The 16,905-nt window shown below is 44.2% G+C and overlaps 1 protein-coding gene across 2 annotated transcripts; it reads left to right on the forward strand.

Annotated features, from left to right (window-relative positions):
- Positions 1–1,426: 1,426 nt before the first annotated feature.
- On the forward strand, positions 1,427–15,391 carry LOC124013117 (voltage-dependent calcium channel gamma-4 subunit-like). Of its 2 annotated transcripts, XM_046327288.1 has the most exons (6): positions 1,427–1,460; positions 1,608–1,906; positions 2,390–2,617; positions 8,920–9,003; positions 12,850–12,990; positions 14,552–15,391. In XM_046327288.1, the coding sequence occupies exons 2-6, from the start codon at positions 1,876–1,878 to the stop codon at positions 15,367–15,369; spliced, it is 1,302 nt and encodes a 433-aa protein (XP_046183244.1). In that variant the 5' UTR covers positions 1,427–1,460; positions 1,608–1,875; the 3' UTR covers positions 15,370–15,391. The 2 variants fall into 2 exon arrangements, with proteins under 2 accessions (XP_046183244.1, XP_046183245.1); XM_046327289.1 differs by lacking the exons at positions 8,920–9,003; positions 12,850–12,990.
- The last annotated feature ends 1,514 nt before the right edge of the window (positions 15,392–16,905 follow it).

Here is a 16,905-nt window from a genome sequence, read left to right on the forward strand (position 1 = left end):
CACGTCCGGATGAAAAGTATGCCCAAAGTAAACTACCTGCTACTCAAACACAGAAGCTAGGATCTGCATATAATTGGTAGATTTGGATAGAAACCACTGGGAAGTTTCTAAAACTGTTAGAATTATGTCTGTGAGTATAACAGAACTTATTTGGCAGGCAAAACCCCAAGGACAAACCATCCAGGAATTTTGTTTTTTGAGGTCACTCTCTTTTCAATGTATTTTCTATGGGGAACTAGATTTCTAAGGCACTTGCTTGCAGTTCCTATCGCTTCCACTAGATGTCAACAGTCTTTAGAAATTGGTTGAGGTTTTTCCTTTGAGTAATGAAGAAGTAGGGCAGTTCAGAACGAGGGTCGAGTGAAGTGTACTGTTGAGGTTGGGGTGCGCGACCTGAAAGCTCGCTCAACTTTGTTTTTATCTGCAATTGAACACAGTTTATTCCGTCTTAAATTTGATTAGATTATTTATGTAAAAAAAATACCTAAGGTTGTATTAGGAAAGTTGTTTGAAATGTTTGGATCAAGATTACAGGTAATTTATTAAATGTTTTATGGGGTGCTGTCCTCAGATAATAGCATGGTTTGCTTTCGCTGTAAAGCCTTTTTGAAATCTGACACTGTGGCTGGATTAACAACAAATTAATCTTTAATCCGATGTATAACACTTGTATGATTTATTAATTATTATTATGAGTATTTCTGTTTTTGAATTTGGCGCCTGCTATTTCACTGGGTGTTGTCAAATCAATCCCGTTAACGGGATTGGCGCGTGAAGGGATCACTAAGAAGTTAACTGGCCTGCACAGAGCCTTGACCTCAACCCCATTGAACACATATTTGGGATGAATTGGAACGCCGAGCTAGGCCTAATCGCCCAACATCAGTGCCCGACCTCACTAATGCTCTTGTTGCTGAATGGGATCAAGTCCCCGCAGTAATGTTCAAACATCTAGTGCAAAGCCTTCCCAGATGAGTGGAGACTGTTATAGCAGCAAAGGCGGGAACAACTCCATATTAATGGCCATGATGTGTACCAGAGATGCTCACATACAGCATATGTTAGCTCAACTACATAATGATACCGAAGTGCTTGTCATCATCTGAATGGTCTTGATTACTTCCCTTAATTGAACAGTACACTAGGATTCGACATGTGTTATCATGGCTTTGAAATGACTCACTCTTTTAAAAATATATATCATATTGAGATCTTCAGCATCAGTATTTATACACTGTTTAATCGCGGCAAAATCCCCTCAGCTGTTTCAGCTGCCCCTCACCCCCCACTCGCTTCTCACTCGCAGTGTTCTGTTCCGTCCTAGACTTTGGAATTTGCTGTTGCCATGGCAATGGAATAGAGCACGCTCTCTCGCTTCTTTCCTGTTCCCTCTTGCTTTATATATCCCTCTGTCTCTCTCTAGGTGAAATGTGGAAACGGATCAGATTCTTTCCTTTCGGGTTGGTCATGGCATAATGTTCAAACCCAGTTGTATTCATAATTCATCTTTTTGTAAGGTTAAGAAAGACCATTTTACTTGGCGTCCCTCTCACATCACATTCATTTATTAAAACCTTTCTTTTTTCTTCTTATTCTTCACCCCACAGGAGCAACGCTGAGACGCATGCCATGGCCACTTACTGAGAGGAGGGACGAAACCTCGAGTTGTGGATCCACGTTCACATAGAGACAGAGGTAAGTGAGAAGGGGAGGAACACGGGAGCAGAGAGAGAGAGAGAGAGAAAGAGAGAGAGAGAGAGAGGGGGAACGAGAAGAGAGGGAATAGAGAGAGGAAGAGCGCTCTATGGATGTGGCTTGGACAGAGGGGACTCTGAGTGCGCACTCTTCACTGACGAGGAACAGCAAGCTGCAGACATGGAGGCGAAAGGCAGAGGCATGCCCCAAGGTAACACACATTTCACTAGAAACACACTTCACCAAACGCGCATGCACTCGCACACACACTTAACGTTAACACTTAACCAAAGACAGCTTAACAGATGCCTGGATTCAAAAGGAAACAATATGATTTAATTATTCTGTAACTAGACGAGACAGTTATACTGAAGTTTTCGTTTTTTTCCCTTCTCAAAGGGCTTTTGTATTTAAACAATTACAAGTCATCAGATAGACAAAGAACTGACAATGCCTTTCTAATTGTCCCTCTGGGATTAATAAAGTCTTATTGAATTGAAATCGACACACCAGGTTTTGGACATCCAGGTCAATAACGGGTCAATTGTGGCATATCGGTTGTTTCCTTTGAAACACAGACACACCCACACCATTCAAGAGGATACTCTTGATTTGTAGCTTTTCAGGCATCTTTTCCATTTCACCAGCTCTTCTCTTGCTCAATCCCTCTCTCTCCTCCCCCTCTCCGGCCCAGTCATGGTGTGGTGGGAGAAGGGGATCCAGGTTGTCCTCACCACTTTGGGGGCGTTTGCAGCCTTTTCCCTGATGGCGGTGGCCATTGGGACGGACTACTGGCTGTACGCACGGGCCTTCATCTGCAACAGCACGGCCAACTCCTCCCAGGACGACCCCAACAACAAGGACAAGAAAGACCCTGGTGCCCTCACCCACTCTGGCCTCTGGAGGATCTGCTGTCTGGAGGGTAAGGGGAGGTCTAGATGTTTGTGGTGAGGGGGAGGGGTGATGGGGTAATCAGTGTATTTCCAGGCTTTTGGTGGGGTCAGATGAATGCCTCTGTGTGTGTGTGTGTGTGTGTGTGTGTGTGTGTGTGTGTGTGTGTGTGTGTGTGTGTGTGTGTGTGTGTGTGTGTGTGTGTGTGTGTGTGTGTGTGTGTGTGTGTGTGTGTGTGTGTGTGTGTGTGTGTGTGTGTGTGTGTGTGGGTGGATTACTGTGTTTGGCTCGCGCGTTTATGTGCACATACATGCATGTGCAGGTGTGTGTACAAGAGTGTGTGTGTTGTGCAGCTGATGAGCAGCTCAACCATGAAAGACTCGGTTCGACACAGTGCTGCCTGGAGTGCATTTAGAGGACATCCAGTGGGCAGTGGCAGACAGTCAGGAGAAAAAAGGCACATTTCAAGAGCTGCTTATCTAACATGATCTAACATTAGCATTTTTACCCTATTGTCATCTGCGAGAAACTAGTCTTGTCGAGAACCATGCGTGACAATGACTTGATTTTGCAGGTTTGGCTTCGTGAGACCAGCGAATGCTAGAGGCAACTGTGATCGACCAATTCGGTTCAGTCTTATGTAGCAAATTTGAAATTGTGTTTTTTAAATTTTATTTTTTACATTGGATACAGCTAGAGACTCAGAGCTAGAAAATGGTTTATCATACACTACAGTTGAGGAACAATGGGAATGTAATTCTGCTTTGAAAGTTGATAAACTTGTAACCTCACTTTTGAAAAAATGGCCTTTGAATGTTTTGGTGCACCTATTTAAGAGCTCTTTTTTGTTTACACCTATTCAGCATCGTTCACACCCTCTTAAGCTTTAGCCCCACCCGTCTCTTTAAGGGTTGATCCGAGCGTTCTGTCCAACAACAGCAGTCGGGCACCCAAGCTAACTGGCTAACGTTGGCTAGCTTGGTAGCTACTTCCAGACACAAATGAGAGAACAGCTCACTCTGACTATTTTACTCGCCCTAGCAGAGCTGGTTAGGCTGTTTTTATGTTATCCAGAGCCTTGGTAACTTAGACGAAAGTGCTCTGAAATTGGAGTAGATAGCCAGAGCGAATTTACCAGCTACGTATATCAACAGTTGTCGCAGTGACATCGTTAACATTCAATTGAAATGGTCATAAATCATAAATGTAACGTTAGCTAACTAGCTAATAGTACACTTTAACTTGAAATGAAAATGACTTTCTGACTAATTTCAAAACGTGTAATATCAGAAAATGTAGCTAGCTAGACTATCTTACCCATATACATGGATGGATGCTTCTCCCTCTCTGTCACGGATGCCACGGTTGCCCTTAGTTTGAAAATGTAATCCAGAGTGTTTTCTCCATTTCCTTAGCTACTGTATCATACTCTAATTCCACCATGCATTCCACTGATTTCAAAACTCGGTCCTCAAGAAAGTGGAGAGCAACACTTATGCAGTTCTATTACGCAATATATATATATATGTAAACTACATTAGACAGAATTACCTACACATACTTCTAGGGGTGGCAGGGTAGCCTAGTGGTTAGAGCGTTGGACTAGTAACCGAAAGGATGCAAGTTCAAGTCCCCGAGCTGACAAGGTACAAATCTGTCGATTTACCCCGGAACAGGCAGTTAACCCACTGTTCCTGGGCCGTCATTGAAAGTAAGAATTTGTTCTTAACTGACTTGCCTAGTAAAATGGAGGTAAAAAAAAAAATACTGACCAGCTTAAATAGATAAAAACCATGGCAGACCAATCCAGACTCATCTCTTGGCATGTCAAGCCAGTCATTATCTCAGCCAATCATAGCAAGCGGGAAGGTTGCTGTCTTTTTCTGTGGCTAAACCAACTAGACTCAAAATTTAACAATTTTATTTGTTTATACAGATGGCATGCTGTACATGCTGTACATGTTTGATATTAAGGCGCATTGGTTAAGGGCGCTGTACTGCAGCGCCAGCTGTGCCATCAGAGACCCTGGGTTCGCGCCCAGGCTCTGTCGTAACTGGCCACGACCAGGAGGTCCGTGGGGCGACGCACAATTGGCCTAGCGTTGTCCGGGTTAGGTAGGGCTTGGCCGGTAGGGATGTCCTTGTCTCATCGCACACCAGCGACTCCTGTGGTGAGCTGGGCGTAGTGCGCGTTAACCAAGGTTGCCAGGTGCACGGTGTTTCCTCCAACACCTGGCTTCCAGGTTGGATGGCACTGTTTTAAGAAGCAGTGCGGCTTGGTTGGGTTGTGTATCGGAGGACAGTATGTTTCAACCTTCGTCTCTCCCGAGCCTGTACAGGAGTTGTAGCGATGAGACAAGATAGTAGCTACTAAAAAAAACAATTAGATACCACGAAATTGGGGAGAAAAAGGGCTAAAATTAAAATAAATAAATAAAAGATGTTCCAGTAGAAATTTCTGCCCAAAAATGCGTTTAGATTATTTTTTAAATGTCTCTCCTGTGAAATAGTGATGCGGACATACGCCTAGTTTCCTGTAACGAGTCAGAAGTATGAGTGATGAGTCATTAGTTATAGTCTGATGGAGTGGGACTCCATTTGCTACCTACAGTAAGTGATAGACCGCAAAAGAGGACAACAACAGCCATTATATATAATATTTGTGGCAGATGCTCAACATACTGATTACAGCTTCTTAATTATTGATGAAGTCTGTTGTCCTCTTCAGAGTACAAAGGGTTGTTTGTGGTTCATTTGACTGTCACAACCGATTCAAATGAATACTTCATATGTCCATACACCAAGCCCCAGATATCTGTCCTGTCTTGTTTCTGTCTCCAATACTCTCTAATACCCATCTCTCTCCCATATTTCTGTATTTCTCTGTCCATCTGTTTTCTCTCTCTGTCCATCTCTGTTTTCTCTCTCTCTCTGCCTATCTCTCTCTCTCTGTCCATCCCTCTCTCTGTCCATCTCTCTCTCTTTCTCTGTCCATCCATCCATCCATCCATCCATCCATCCATCCATCCATCCATCCATCCATCCATCCATCCATCCATCCACTCTCTCTCTCTCTCTCTCTCTCTCTCTCTCTCTCTCTCTCTCTCTCTCTCTCTCTCTCTCTCGAATAAGGGTTTCAAATTTGGGAAAATGACACTCTCTAATTGTTTTATATTTTTGACAGGAAATGCAGCTCCGTCTCAGGTTCTGCTCTTGTGCAGTGGTTGCACAGCCTTTCCTCTACAGGGAGCCAGGTTTTCCTGTGTCTACCCTTCTCAATGGCAAGGCTGTGCTCACTGAGCCTGTACTTTGTCAATGTTTTTCTAAGGTTTTGATCAGTAACCATGGTAAAATATTTAGTCACGGTGTACTGTCGATTTAGGGACAGATAGCACTGCATTTTGCTTTGTGTTTGTGTTTCCCAATAAGCAATATAGTTGTGTTTTGACTGTGTTGTAATTTGGTTTATCCTGATTGATTGGATGATCTGGTCCTGAGGCTTCAGTGCATTAGTTGAACAGGTTTGTGCACTCAGCCCCAGGACCAGCTGGATGAGGGGACTCTTTTATTTGCTCAGCTCTTGGCATTGCAGGGCTTGGTAATGATATGAGAGGGGGTCACTGTATTTGAGATGTTTCCAAAACTTAATTGCTCTTTTTTTGAGTTGTTATTATTAGTGGATATTGGCCTAATTCTGCCCTGCATGCATTGTTTGTAGTTTTCCTCTGGACATGTAGGATCATCTTACAGAACTCTGCATCCAGGGTGTCAATGGGGTGTTTGTCCCATTTGTTGAAATCTTGTTTTGCAAGTGGACCCCACACTTCGCTGCCATAAAGTGCAATTGGTTCAATGACAGATTGAATTAGTTTTAGCAAAATTGTAATAAGTATTTCAATTTGAATGAGCTTTTTAATGGCGTAGAATGCCCTGCGTGCTTTCTCTCTCTCAGCTCATTCACTGCCTCATTAAGGTGTCCAGTTGAGCTTATTTTTAAACCTAAGTCATTGTAGTGTGTACAGTACTCTATATATTTTGTACCAATTGAGAACTTTGGTTTAATTCCCTGAGATCTGGATCTTCTCTGGAAAATCATTATTTTAGTATTTTTGGGGTTTACTGCCAGGGCCCAGGTCTGGCAGTACTGCTCTAGCAGGTCCAGGCTCTGCTGTAGGCCATGTGCTGTGGGTGACAGCAGGCATCATCTGCGAAGAGTAGGCATTTAACTTCTGAATTGTGGAGATTAACACCAGGGGCTGAGGATTTTTCTAGAATAGTGGCCAATTCGTTAATGTAAATATTGAAGATTGCAGGGCTCAGATTGCAACCCTGGCGAAGGCCCCGCCCCCAGTTAAAGAATTCTGTTATTTTCTTACCAATTTTAATGCTGCACGTATTGCCAGTATACATTGATTTAATTATATCATATGTTTTACCCCCTACACCACTTTCAATAACTTTTGTAGAACAGTCCTGCGTGCCAAATAGAATCAAATGCTTTTTGGAAGTTGATAAAGCAAGCATATATTTTGGTATTATTTTGGTGGACATGTTTATCTATCAGGGTGTGTAGGGTGTAAATATGATCAGTTGTGCGACGTTTTGGTATAAATCCAATTGGGCTTTTACTCAAGACATTGTGCTTATCAAGGAAGTTTATAATACTACAGAAAACCTTCCCCTGGTTACTGTTCACACAAATGCCTCTGTAATTGTTAGGGTCAAATTTGTCTCCATTCTTAAAGATTGGGGTTATAAGTCCTTGATTCCAGATGTCAGGGAAATAACCTACATTCAGGATCAAATTAAACAGTTTTAATATAGCCAATTGAAATGTTGCACTAGTGAGTTTGAGCATCTCATTTAGGATGCCATCAGGTCCGTATGCCTCTTTAAATTTGAGACCCTGAAGTTTCTTATAGAGCTCCTGGTCAGTAATTGGGGAGTCCAGTGGATTTTGATTGTCCTTTATAGCTTCTTCTAATCCATTCAACTTCTCATGAATTGGGCGTTGTTCTGCGTTTGTGTCAATTTGAACGGTCTGGTTGTCACGTTCTGACCTTAGTTCTTTTATTATGTCTTTGTTTTAGTATGGTCAGGGCGTGAGTTGGGTGGGTTGTCTATGTTTGTTTTTCTATGATTTGCTATTTCTGTGTTTGGCCTGGCCTGGTTCCCAATCAGAGGCAGCTGTCAATCGTTGTCCCTGTTTGGGAATCATACTTAGGTAGCCTGGGTTCACTTTTGAGTTGTGGGAATGTCAGTGTTTGGTCCACACGGTACTGTTTCGGTTGAGTTATTGCACGTTGTCGTTTATTGTTTTTGTTTCAGTGTTCACGTTTCTTATTAAAAATCAAGATGAACACTTACCATGCTGCGCTTTGGCCCTCTCCTTCATACGACGACCGTTACATTTGTAGAGTGTTTTAAAGTGGGTCGTCCATATGTCACCATTTTGTATCGCTAATTCCTCTTGTTTAGATTTTTTTTTCCAATTTTGCCAGAAGTTGTGTGTGTTTATGGATTCCTCAATTAGTGTCAGCTGCTTGCTGTTGTACTGTGTTTTTTTGGTTCTGAGTGCACGTTTATAGAGTTTTAAAGTCTCACAGTAATGAAGGCGTAATTCACCATTATTTGGGTTTTTGTGCTTTTGGTTGGATAGTGATTTTTCCTTATATAATTTTACAATCTGCATCAAACCAGTTGTTATCTGTGGTTTTGTTTTTTATCTATTTCAATTTCAATTGTGCTTCTTTTGCCGTTTGCCTGAATATATAGTTGATGTTTTCTACTGCCAGATTGATGCCTTCTTTATTGTGAGTGAATGTGGTATTCAGAAAGTTTATCTAAGAGTGTTTGGATATTTTGGTTCCAGGTTGCTTTGTGGTATTCTTCTGTGTTGTTTTGGGCCCATCCGTATGAATTGCTGATGTTGTATAGCTTACTGGGCTGTGAATGTGTGGTTGTTTCCATGTCTGTTCTTTTGAGGAACAATGTAATTTGGCTGTGATCAGACAGAGGTGTTAGTAGCTTGACAGTGAATGAGCTGAGAGAGAAAGGGTCAATGTCTGTAATCATATAGTCTACTGTACTGTGGCCGAGGTGATTAGTAGGTGAATCTTCCCAAAGAGTCCCCCCGTAACCTACCATTGACAAAGTATAGTGTGCTCGTTAGATCAGGTAGTGTTCCTGTACGCACATTTGTGTCCCCACAGATGAGCACATTTCCCTGGGCCTGGAAATGGCACGTCTCTTTCTCAAGGGTCTCTCTCTCTCTCTCTCTCTCTCTCTCTCTCTCTCTCTCTCTCTCTCTCTCTCTCTCTCTCTCCTTCTCAGGGCTGAAGAGAGGAGTGTGTTCTCAGATCAATCATTTCCCGGACGATGCAGACTATGATCAGGATGCAGCAGAGTATCTCTTGCGTGAGTAAGGGGACGTGGGATGCAGCATAGTATCTCCTGCGTGAGTAAGGGGACGTGGGATGCAGCAGAGTATCTACTGCATGAGTAAGGGGATGTGGGATGCAGCAGAGTATCTCCTGCGGGAGTAAGGGGACGTGGGATGCAGCAGAGTATCTCCTGCATGAGTAAGGGGACGTGGGATGCAGCAGAGTATCTACTGCATGAGTAAGGGGATGTGGGATGCAGCAGAGTATCTCCTGCGTGAGTAAGGGGATGTGGGATCCAGCAGAGTATCTCCGGCGTGAGTAAGGGGACGTGGGATCTAGCAGAGTATCTCCTGCGTGAGTAAGGGGACGTGGGATCTAGCAGAGTATCTCCTGCTTGAGTAAGGGGACGTGGGAGGCAGCAGAGTATCTCCTGCGTGAGTAAGGAGACGTGGGATCCAGCAGAGTATCTCCTGCGTGAGTAAGGGGACGTGGGATGCAGCAGAGTATCTCCTGCGTGGGTAAGGAGACGTGGGATCCAGCAGAGTATCTCCTGCGTGAGTAAGGAGACGTGGGATCCAGCAGAGTATCTCCTGCGTGAGTAAGGGGACGTGGGATGCAGCAGAGTATCTCCTGCGTGAGTAAGGGGATGTGGGATCCAGCAGAGTATCTCCTGCATGAGTAAGGGGACGTGGGATGCAGCAGAGTATCTACTGCATGAGTAGGGGGATGTGGGATGCAGCAGAGTATCTCCTGCGTGAGTAAGGGGACGTGGGATGCAGCATAGTATCTCCTGCGTGAGTAAGGGGACGTGGGATGCAGCAGAGTATCTACTGCATGAGTAAGGGGATGTGGGATGCAGCAGAGTATCTCCTGCGGGAGTAAGGGGACGTGGGATGCAGCAGAGTATCTCCTGCATGAGTAAGGGGACGTGGGATGCAGCAGAGTATCTACTGCATGAGTAAGGGGATGTGGGATGCAGCAGAGTATCTCCTGCGTGAGTAAGGGGATGTGGGATCCAGCAGAGTATCTCCGGCGTGAGTAAGGGGACGTGGGATCTAGCAGAGTATCTCCTGCGTGAGTAAGGGGACGTGGGATCTAGCAGAGTATCTCCTGCTTGAGTAAGGGGACGTGGGAGGCAGCAGAGTATCTCCTGCGTGAGTAAGGAGACGTGGAAGGAGCGGACCTTGGACAATCACTGGATCCAGCAGAGTATCTCCTGCGTGGGTAAGGAGACGTGGGATCCAGCAGAGTATCTCCTGCGTGAGTAAGGAGACGTGGGATCCAGCAGAGTATCTCCTGCGTGAGTAAGGGGACGTGGGATGCAGCAGAGTATCTCCTGCGTGAGTAAGGGGATGTGGGATCCAGCAGAGTATCTCCTGCATGAGTAAGGGGACGTGGGATGCAGCAGAGTATCTACTGCGTGAGTAAGGGGACGTGGGATGCAGCAGAGTATCTCCTGCATGAGTAAGGGGACGTGGGATGCAGCAGAGTATCTACTGCATGAGTAAGGGGATGTGGGATGCAGCAGAGTATCTCCTGCGTGAGTAAGGGGATGTGGGATCCAGCAGAGTATCTCCGGCGTGAGTAAGGGGACGTGGGATCTAGCAGAGTATCTCCTGCGTGAGTAAGGGGACGTGGGATCTAGCAGAGTATCTCCTGCTTGAGTAAGGGGACGTGGGAGGCAGCAGAGTATCTCCTGCGTGAGTAAGGAGACGTGGGATCCAGCAGAGTATCTCCTGCGTGGGTAAGGAGACGTGGGATCCAGCAGAGTATCTCCTGCGTGAGTAAGGAGACGTGGGATCCAGCAGAGTATCTCCTGCGTGAGTAAGGGGACGTGGGATGCAGCAGAGTATCTCCTGCGTGAGTAAGGGGATGTGGGATCCAGCAGAGTATCTCCTGCATGAGTAAGGGGACGTGGGATGCAGCAGAGTATCTACTGCATGAGTAAGGGGATGTGGGATCCAGCAGAGTATCTCCTGCGTGAGTAAGGGGACGTGGGAGGCAGCAGAGTATCTCCTGCGTGAGTAAGGAGACGTGGGATCCAGCAGAGTATCTCCTGCGTGAGTAAGGAGACGTGGGATCCAGCAGAGTATCTCCTGCGTGAGTAAGGAGACGTGGGATCCAGCAGAGTATCTCCTGCGTGAGTAAGGGGACGTGGGATCCAGCAGAGTATCTCCTGCGTGAGTAAGGAGACGACGTAACAGAGCATCTACTGCAAAACAGAGTATCTCCTGCGTGAGTAAGGAGACGTGGGATCCAGCAGAGTATCGCCTGCGTGAGTAAGGAGACGTGGGCAGTGGGAGGATGTCACTAGAAAGATGTGATGTCGAATTGAAAAGAAATGCTGGGAAACAGCATTAGTGAAGGCCGAGGTACAAGGTTAAGAGTTAGCTAACTCAATCAGTATCTCTCATTTGCCGGAGGGAATTATAACAAAGGAATAGGATATTCCAATCCAACCAGAACATCGGTTGGAATAAGAATGTAGGATACATTTAGTCATTTATGAAAGGTGTTACAAAATAAATGCTTAGTGTGGTATATTACTCTACCCCAGATGGTGACAATGTCACATACGCAGCCGGAAAAGCAAAGGTTGGAACCAGTTCAGGGAACAGAATCAAAAACTGGAAAATAACACAATTATCTGAGTAACGGAGCCCGTGATCTATACTGTTCCAGAACGGAACCATTATGTTTAAAAGCATGGGAACCGGTTAATAACATTCTTTTACATTCCGGACATTGTTTTTCTTCCAGTCCACAACAAAGCCCCTGTGTCACTCAGAAACATATTCCAGCGTCTGCCTGGCAGCTGGACATCTTTACCAGAGGGTGTACGTGTGTGTGTAGGCTACCTGCATAGGTTACTGTAGCCACCTGATGACGTTACAAGCGTGGTTTCAGAAATTGGGGAGATATACTATAGTTACCACATTGGCTTTATTAAGTACAGAAAGGTAAGATGTGTTTTTAATTCTAGTGCTGCTCTGCACACACAAGCTTGTTAGCTAGGTACGTTTGCTCTGGTCCAACATTAAACCAACTCAGAAGTTCAAAGACATTCAAGTTCCTCCATAGAGCTGATCCTCCGTAGGTATAATTCTGTGGGCGTAATTCAGATGCATCATAACAAGATTCCCAGCGCTTCAAGGCAAGCTTCCTCCCCTCCTCTCTTGCTTTGTCCTCCCCTGCAACATTTCAGTTGCATCTGGCGCCTTACATTGTGACTGGCAGCACAGTGTGTCTGTGTTTGTCTTTCATTATGATTAAAACCATGCTGTTACGGCAAAATATAATTAGCTCTTTGTGACTTCCCTATACAGATTAAATCGCTTACCTGCTCGTTTAGCTGCACTGATTGGTGAAGTAATTTCACCTACAGCTAAATGTAATTTTCCCCCAACTATTTTAGAGGTTTAAAATGGAACAGAAAATAATAATATAAGCCGGTACTTTTTGGGGAGTTCAAACCGCTTCAAACCGCTTCAAACCAGTTGAGAACTTTATTTTGCTGGTCGGAACAGCGGAACGTAACTTAACAAATACTGGTTCTGTTCGGAACGAAACGAGTGGGAAATAATTTGGGTTTCTACCCCTTACAAGTCACCTTCACAACTTTATCTTTAATCATTCATCTTTAATACACGTATTTGCGAAGCTCAGCAGGTTACGACACAATAAGTTTAAAGTCGCTTCCAGTATTATCAGAGGACAGGATCTCCTATCTAAGCAAAGGTCCAGGTAGAAGATACCCATAGGCATAGATCCAGGCTCAAATTACCCTTCCCAAATCACAACTATAACCATTCACCACTGTCAACAAGAAACTGACCTTAGATCAGCAACTAAGGAACATTTCACCACCTTCCGTCTGCAGGTGTTGTCCGAGCCTCCAGTATCTTCCCCATCCTGAGTGCTATACTCCTCCTGGTGGGAGCGATATGTGTTGCATCCAGCAGCTTCTACAAGAGCAAGAGGAACATCATCCTAGGAGGAGGCATCTTGTTTGTGGCTGCTGGTAAGGCGCCGGCTTCTTGTTCTTGACAGTTTCTCTATTACTCAGTACACATGGGGCTGGTTTCCTGGACACAGATGAAGCCTAGTTCTGGAGTTCAAATCATGCTCGATGGTGACTCATACTCCTTTTCCTCTTGTTATGATGGAATGCCCTACTCTGCCTAAAATGTTCTCAATGGTCTCTGAACTCGGAAACGAGTGTTGTTGTTTCTAATAGGCTAATATAATTATCCCCATCATTTCATCATCATTTTGTGTTGTTTTTCCCTCCCCATTACTCGTTTCATGTTAAGGATGTTGGTTGCGGCTTAGATTTCCCACATGTCAATGAGATTTTTTTTACATTTCATTTGGCAAGTCAGTTAAGAACAAATTCTTATTTACAATGACGGCTTACCGGGGAACAGTGGGTTAACTGTCTTGTTTAGGGGCAGAACGACAGATGTTTACCTTGTCAGCTCGAGGATTTGATCCAGCCACCTTTCGGTTATGCCCAACGCTCTAACCACTCGGCTACCTGCCACCACATACAGCATATCATCCCTTGAGTGGAGACTCAGGTGAATGAGGCACAACACAAAAGAAGTAATAAATATGGTTTATTTAGTAATATGCCATATATTACCTCCTAAGTGGAGATATGGGTCAATGAGACATAACACAAGAGAAGTAATCAAGTTGAGACGGTTCGTTTAGAGCCATTCCCCCACCCCCCTATGGAAAAGCTCAGAGAAAATCAATGACATATTATACTGAACAAAAATGTAAAAAGAACGCAGCAGGCAACAATTAAAAATATTTTACTGAGGTTCCAGTTCATATAAGGAAATCAGTCATTTGAACTACATTTATTAGGTCCTAATCTATGGATTTCACATGACTGGGCAGGCGCACAGATTTGGGTAGGCCTAGGAGGACATAGGCCCACCCACTTGGGAGTCAAGCCCACCCACTGGGGAGCCAAGCCCAGCCAATCAGAATGAGAGACAGAAATACTCTCAGACGATCCCACAGGTGAAGAAGTCAGATGTGGTGGTCCTTTGCTGGGCTGGTATGGTTGCATGTGGTCTGTGGTTGTGAGGCCGGTTGGACGTACTGACAGATTCTCTAAAACGACGTTGGAGGCGGCTTATGGTAGAGAAATTAACATTCAATTCTCTGGAAACAGCTCTGGTGGACATTTCTGCAGTCAGCATGCCAATTGCACACTCCCTCAAAACTCTGTGGCATTATGTTGTCTGGCAAAACTGCACATTTTAGAGTGGTGCACCTGTGCAATCATCATTCTGTTTAATCAGCTTCTTGATATGCCACACCGATCAGGTGGATGGATTATCTTGGCAAAGAAGAAATGCTCACTAAAAAAGCATGCAAACACATTTGTGGTCAAAATTTGAGAGAAATAAGCTTTTTGTACGTTTGAAACATTTCTGGGATCTTTTATTTCATCTCATGAAACATGGGACCAAGACTTTACATGTTGTGTGTGTATTTTGTTCAGGTGTATATTCGAGTCTATATCTCACTTTTTTTTACACATCTCACCTCTGTCTGTCCCCCAGGCCTGAGCAACATCATCGGCGTGATAGTGTACATCTCTGCGGCGCTAAGTGACATCTCGCCCAAGAAGGACGAGGACAAGAAGTGGCATTACTCGTACGGCTGGTCCTTTTACTTCGGAGGCCTCTCATTCATCCTGGCTGAGATGGTGGGCGTCCTGGCCGTCAACATCTACATCGAGAAGAACAAGGAGCTGCGCTGCCGCTCACGCACCGAACTCTTCAAGAGCACCACGCACGCCATGCTCCGCCTGCCCAGCTACCGCTTCCGCCGGCGCTCCCGCTCCAGCTCGCACTCTACCGACCCGCCACGCTCCCCTTGTGACACCTCACCCACAGACGCCAAGAGTTTTGCATTACCGCCGTCTGCCCCGCCTTTCTCTGTGGCCACCCTGCCCAACCCGCACCATGCTGGTGGAGGAGTAGGGGGCGATATCTCCATGTATACCCTGACTCGGGACTCCAAGATGGGAAGTCTTGGTGGCGGCGGGCCCCCCCTCTACGGCACGGTCGACCGGGCCTCCCTCTACCAGCTGCACAGCTACTTCCCCAATGAGGAAGTGGGGGTGATGATGAGCGGTACACTGCCTTCTCTCTCCAAGTCCAACCTCTCTGCGGCGGGCCAGAATGCCGCGGTTGGCGGCACTGCCATTGCGCCCCTGAATACCTTGTCATCCTCCGGTCTTACCCCCCAGCAGCCACCTCTGTCCACTGGCACCATGGAGAGAGAGAGGGGCATGGGCACCCTGGACCGCCTCGGGGGCAAACGGAACAGGGACACTGACTCGGACACGCTGAACAGGAGAACCACGCCAGTGTGAGCCTTGGAGATAGGAGCAAGAGCCATGGAGGTGCAGGGCCATCTCAGTCTGTTTTTGACTACTATGAATATATCTATTCCACTGACGAGAATATCAAATGTATTATTAACAACAGTATTGAGTATATATTCATTTTGAAATGCACAATATGTCTATAGTTGTAAACTTTGGTTTGTCTTATCATTCCGAGTGCTTGATTATCATAGCCAGGTTACAAGACTGTAAAGATGGTAACTTCTTGAATATTATCACATTGCTGTTGTTTCTCGTAATCGTAAATGAAGGGTAAATTTGTACATTTTGAACTATGATTTTTGTATTTTAAAGTTTTCATTGATTTCTAGCTCCATCACAATTAAATCTGATGACGTCATGCAGGAAGCATGTGCGCAAATGATGAGTCTAATATTGTATTTGTATTTTATTTTAAATATATTTAATTTTATTATTATTAATAATAATAATATTGTTACTGTTATTGTTATTATTGTTATAATTATTGTTATCATCACATTTTTAAGGCTATTGTTTTTGTTTGTTATTACAGGTATAACCAACATAGCCTAATCTGTGTTTTTTATTCTTCATGACAAGTGTATTAGATTATAGGCTTTATTTTAGTGATGGTATGTACTGTATTCTTATTGTTCTTCTTTAAAGCAGTGATTCTCAACTCGTGGGTCGGGGACCCAAATTTGGGTCACGGGAGGTTTTGAATGGGTATACCCATTGTAACTTCTTGAATATGATCACATTACTGTTGTTTTTATTCTCGTGTCTGAGTATAAAATAAAATAATGAAAACATTTACTCAAACTAAAAACCAGGTAGAAAGTGATGAAATCGTTTAATCTCGGAACTATTTTTAGCGAATTTGGTTGATTTTGTGGAGTCAAACAATCAAGTTTATTAACATTCTTCATCAAGAATATGTGTAAATTTGACACATTTTCTTTGACGTATAATTGCTACAATTACAATCAATATGGAATTCAAAATAGTTTTCCAGATTTTTTTTTCTTTTGAAATGCAAATACTAGGTCACTACTGAGACAACCTGGTTTAATTTGGGTTCTGAGGAAAAAAACAGTTGAGAACCACTGCTTTAAAGATCCTACCTTGGGGTTAGGGGGCTGAGAGCCTGTAATCCTGTGATCATAATCAATTATATTTCTACTCTAATACACATTCATCAAACTAAGGACATTTGTGATGGGTAAGCAATACAACATTTCTGAGCCTCAAAAATAAATACAAAATAAAACAAATATATTCAATAAAGTTATATATGAAAATGTATTGTGTGGAGTGTGTTATTTGACATCTAAACAAGATGGTAATAGTACAAAATGAATGTAAAAATGTTTGGAAATTAAATGGTGCAAATTTTTGTTCCGTTCATATAGCTGGATCTACTATAACGACACAGGGAGAGACCCAGATGCAGACCCAGGAGGCAGATGGTGCGAGTCTCTGACATTTATTAAAATACAAAAGGGCAGGCAATAGGCAGGTCGAGGACAGGCATAAGTTCAT

Source organism: Oncorhynchus gorbuscha, linkage group LG24 (genome assembly GCF_021184085.1).
Source record: "Oncorhynchus gorbuscha isolate QuinsamMale2020 ecotype Even-year linkage group LG24, OgorEven_v1.0, whole genome shotgun sequence".
NCBI lineage: Eukaryota > Metazoa > Chordata > Actinopteri > Salmoniformes > Salmonidae > Oncorhynchus > Oncorhynchus gorbuscha.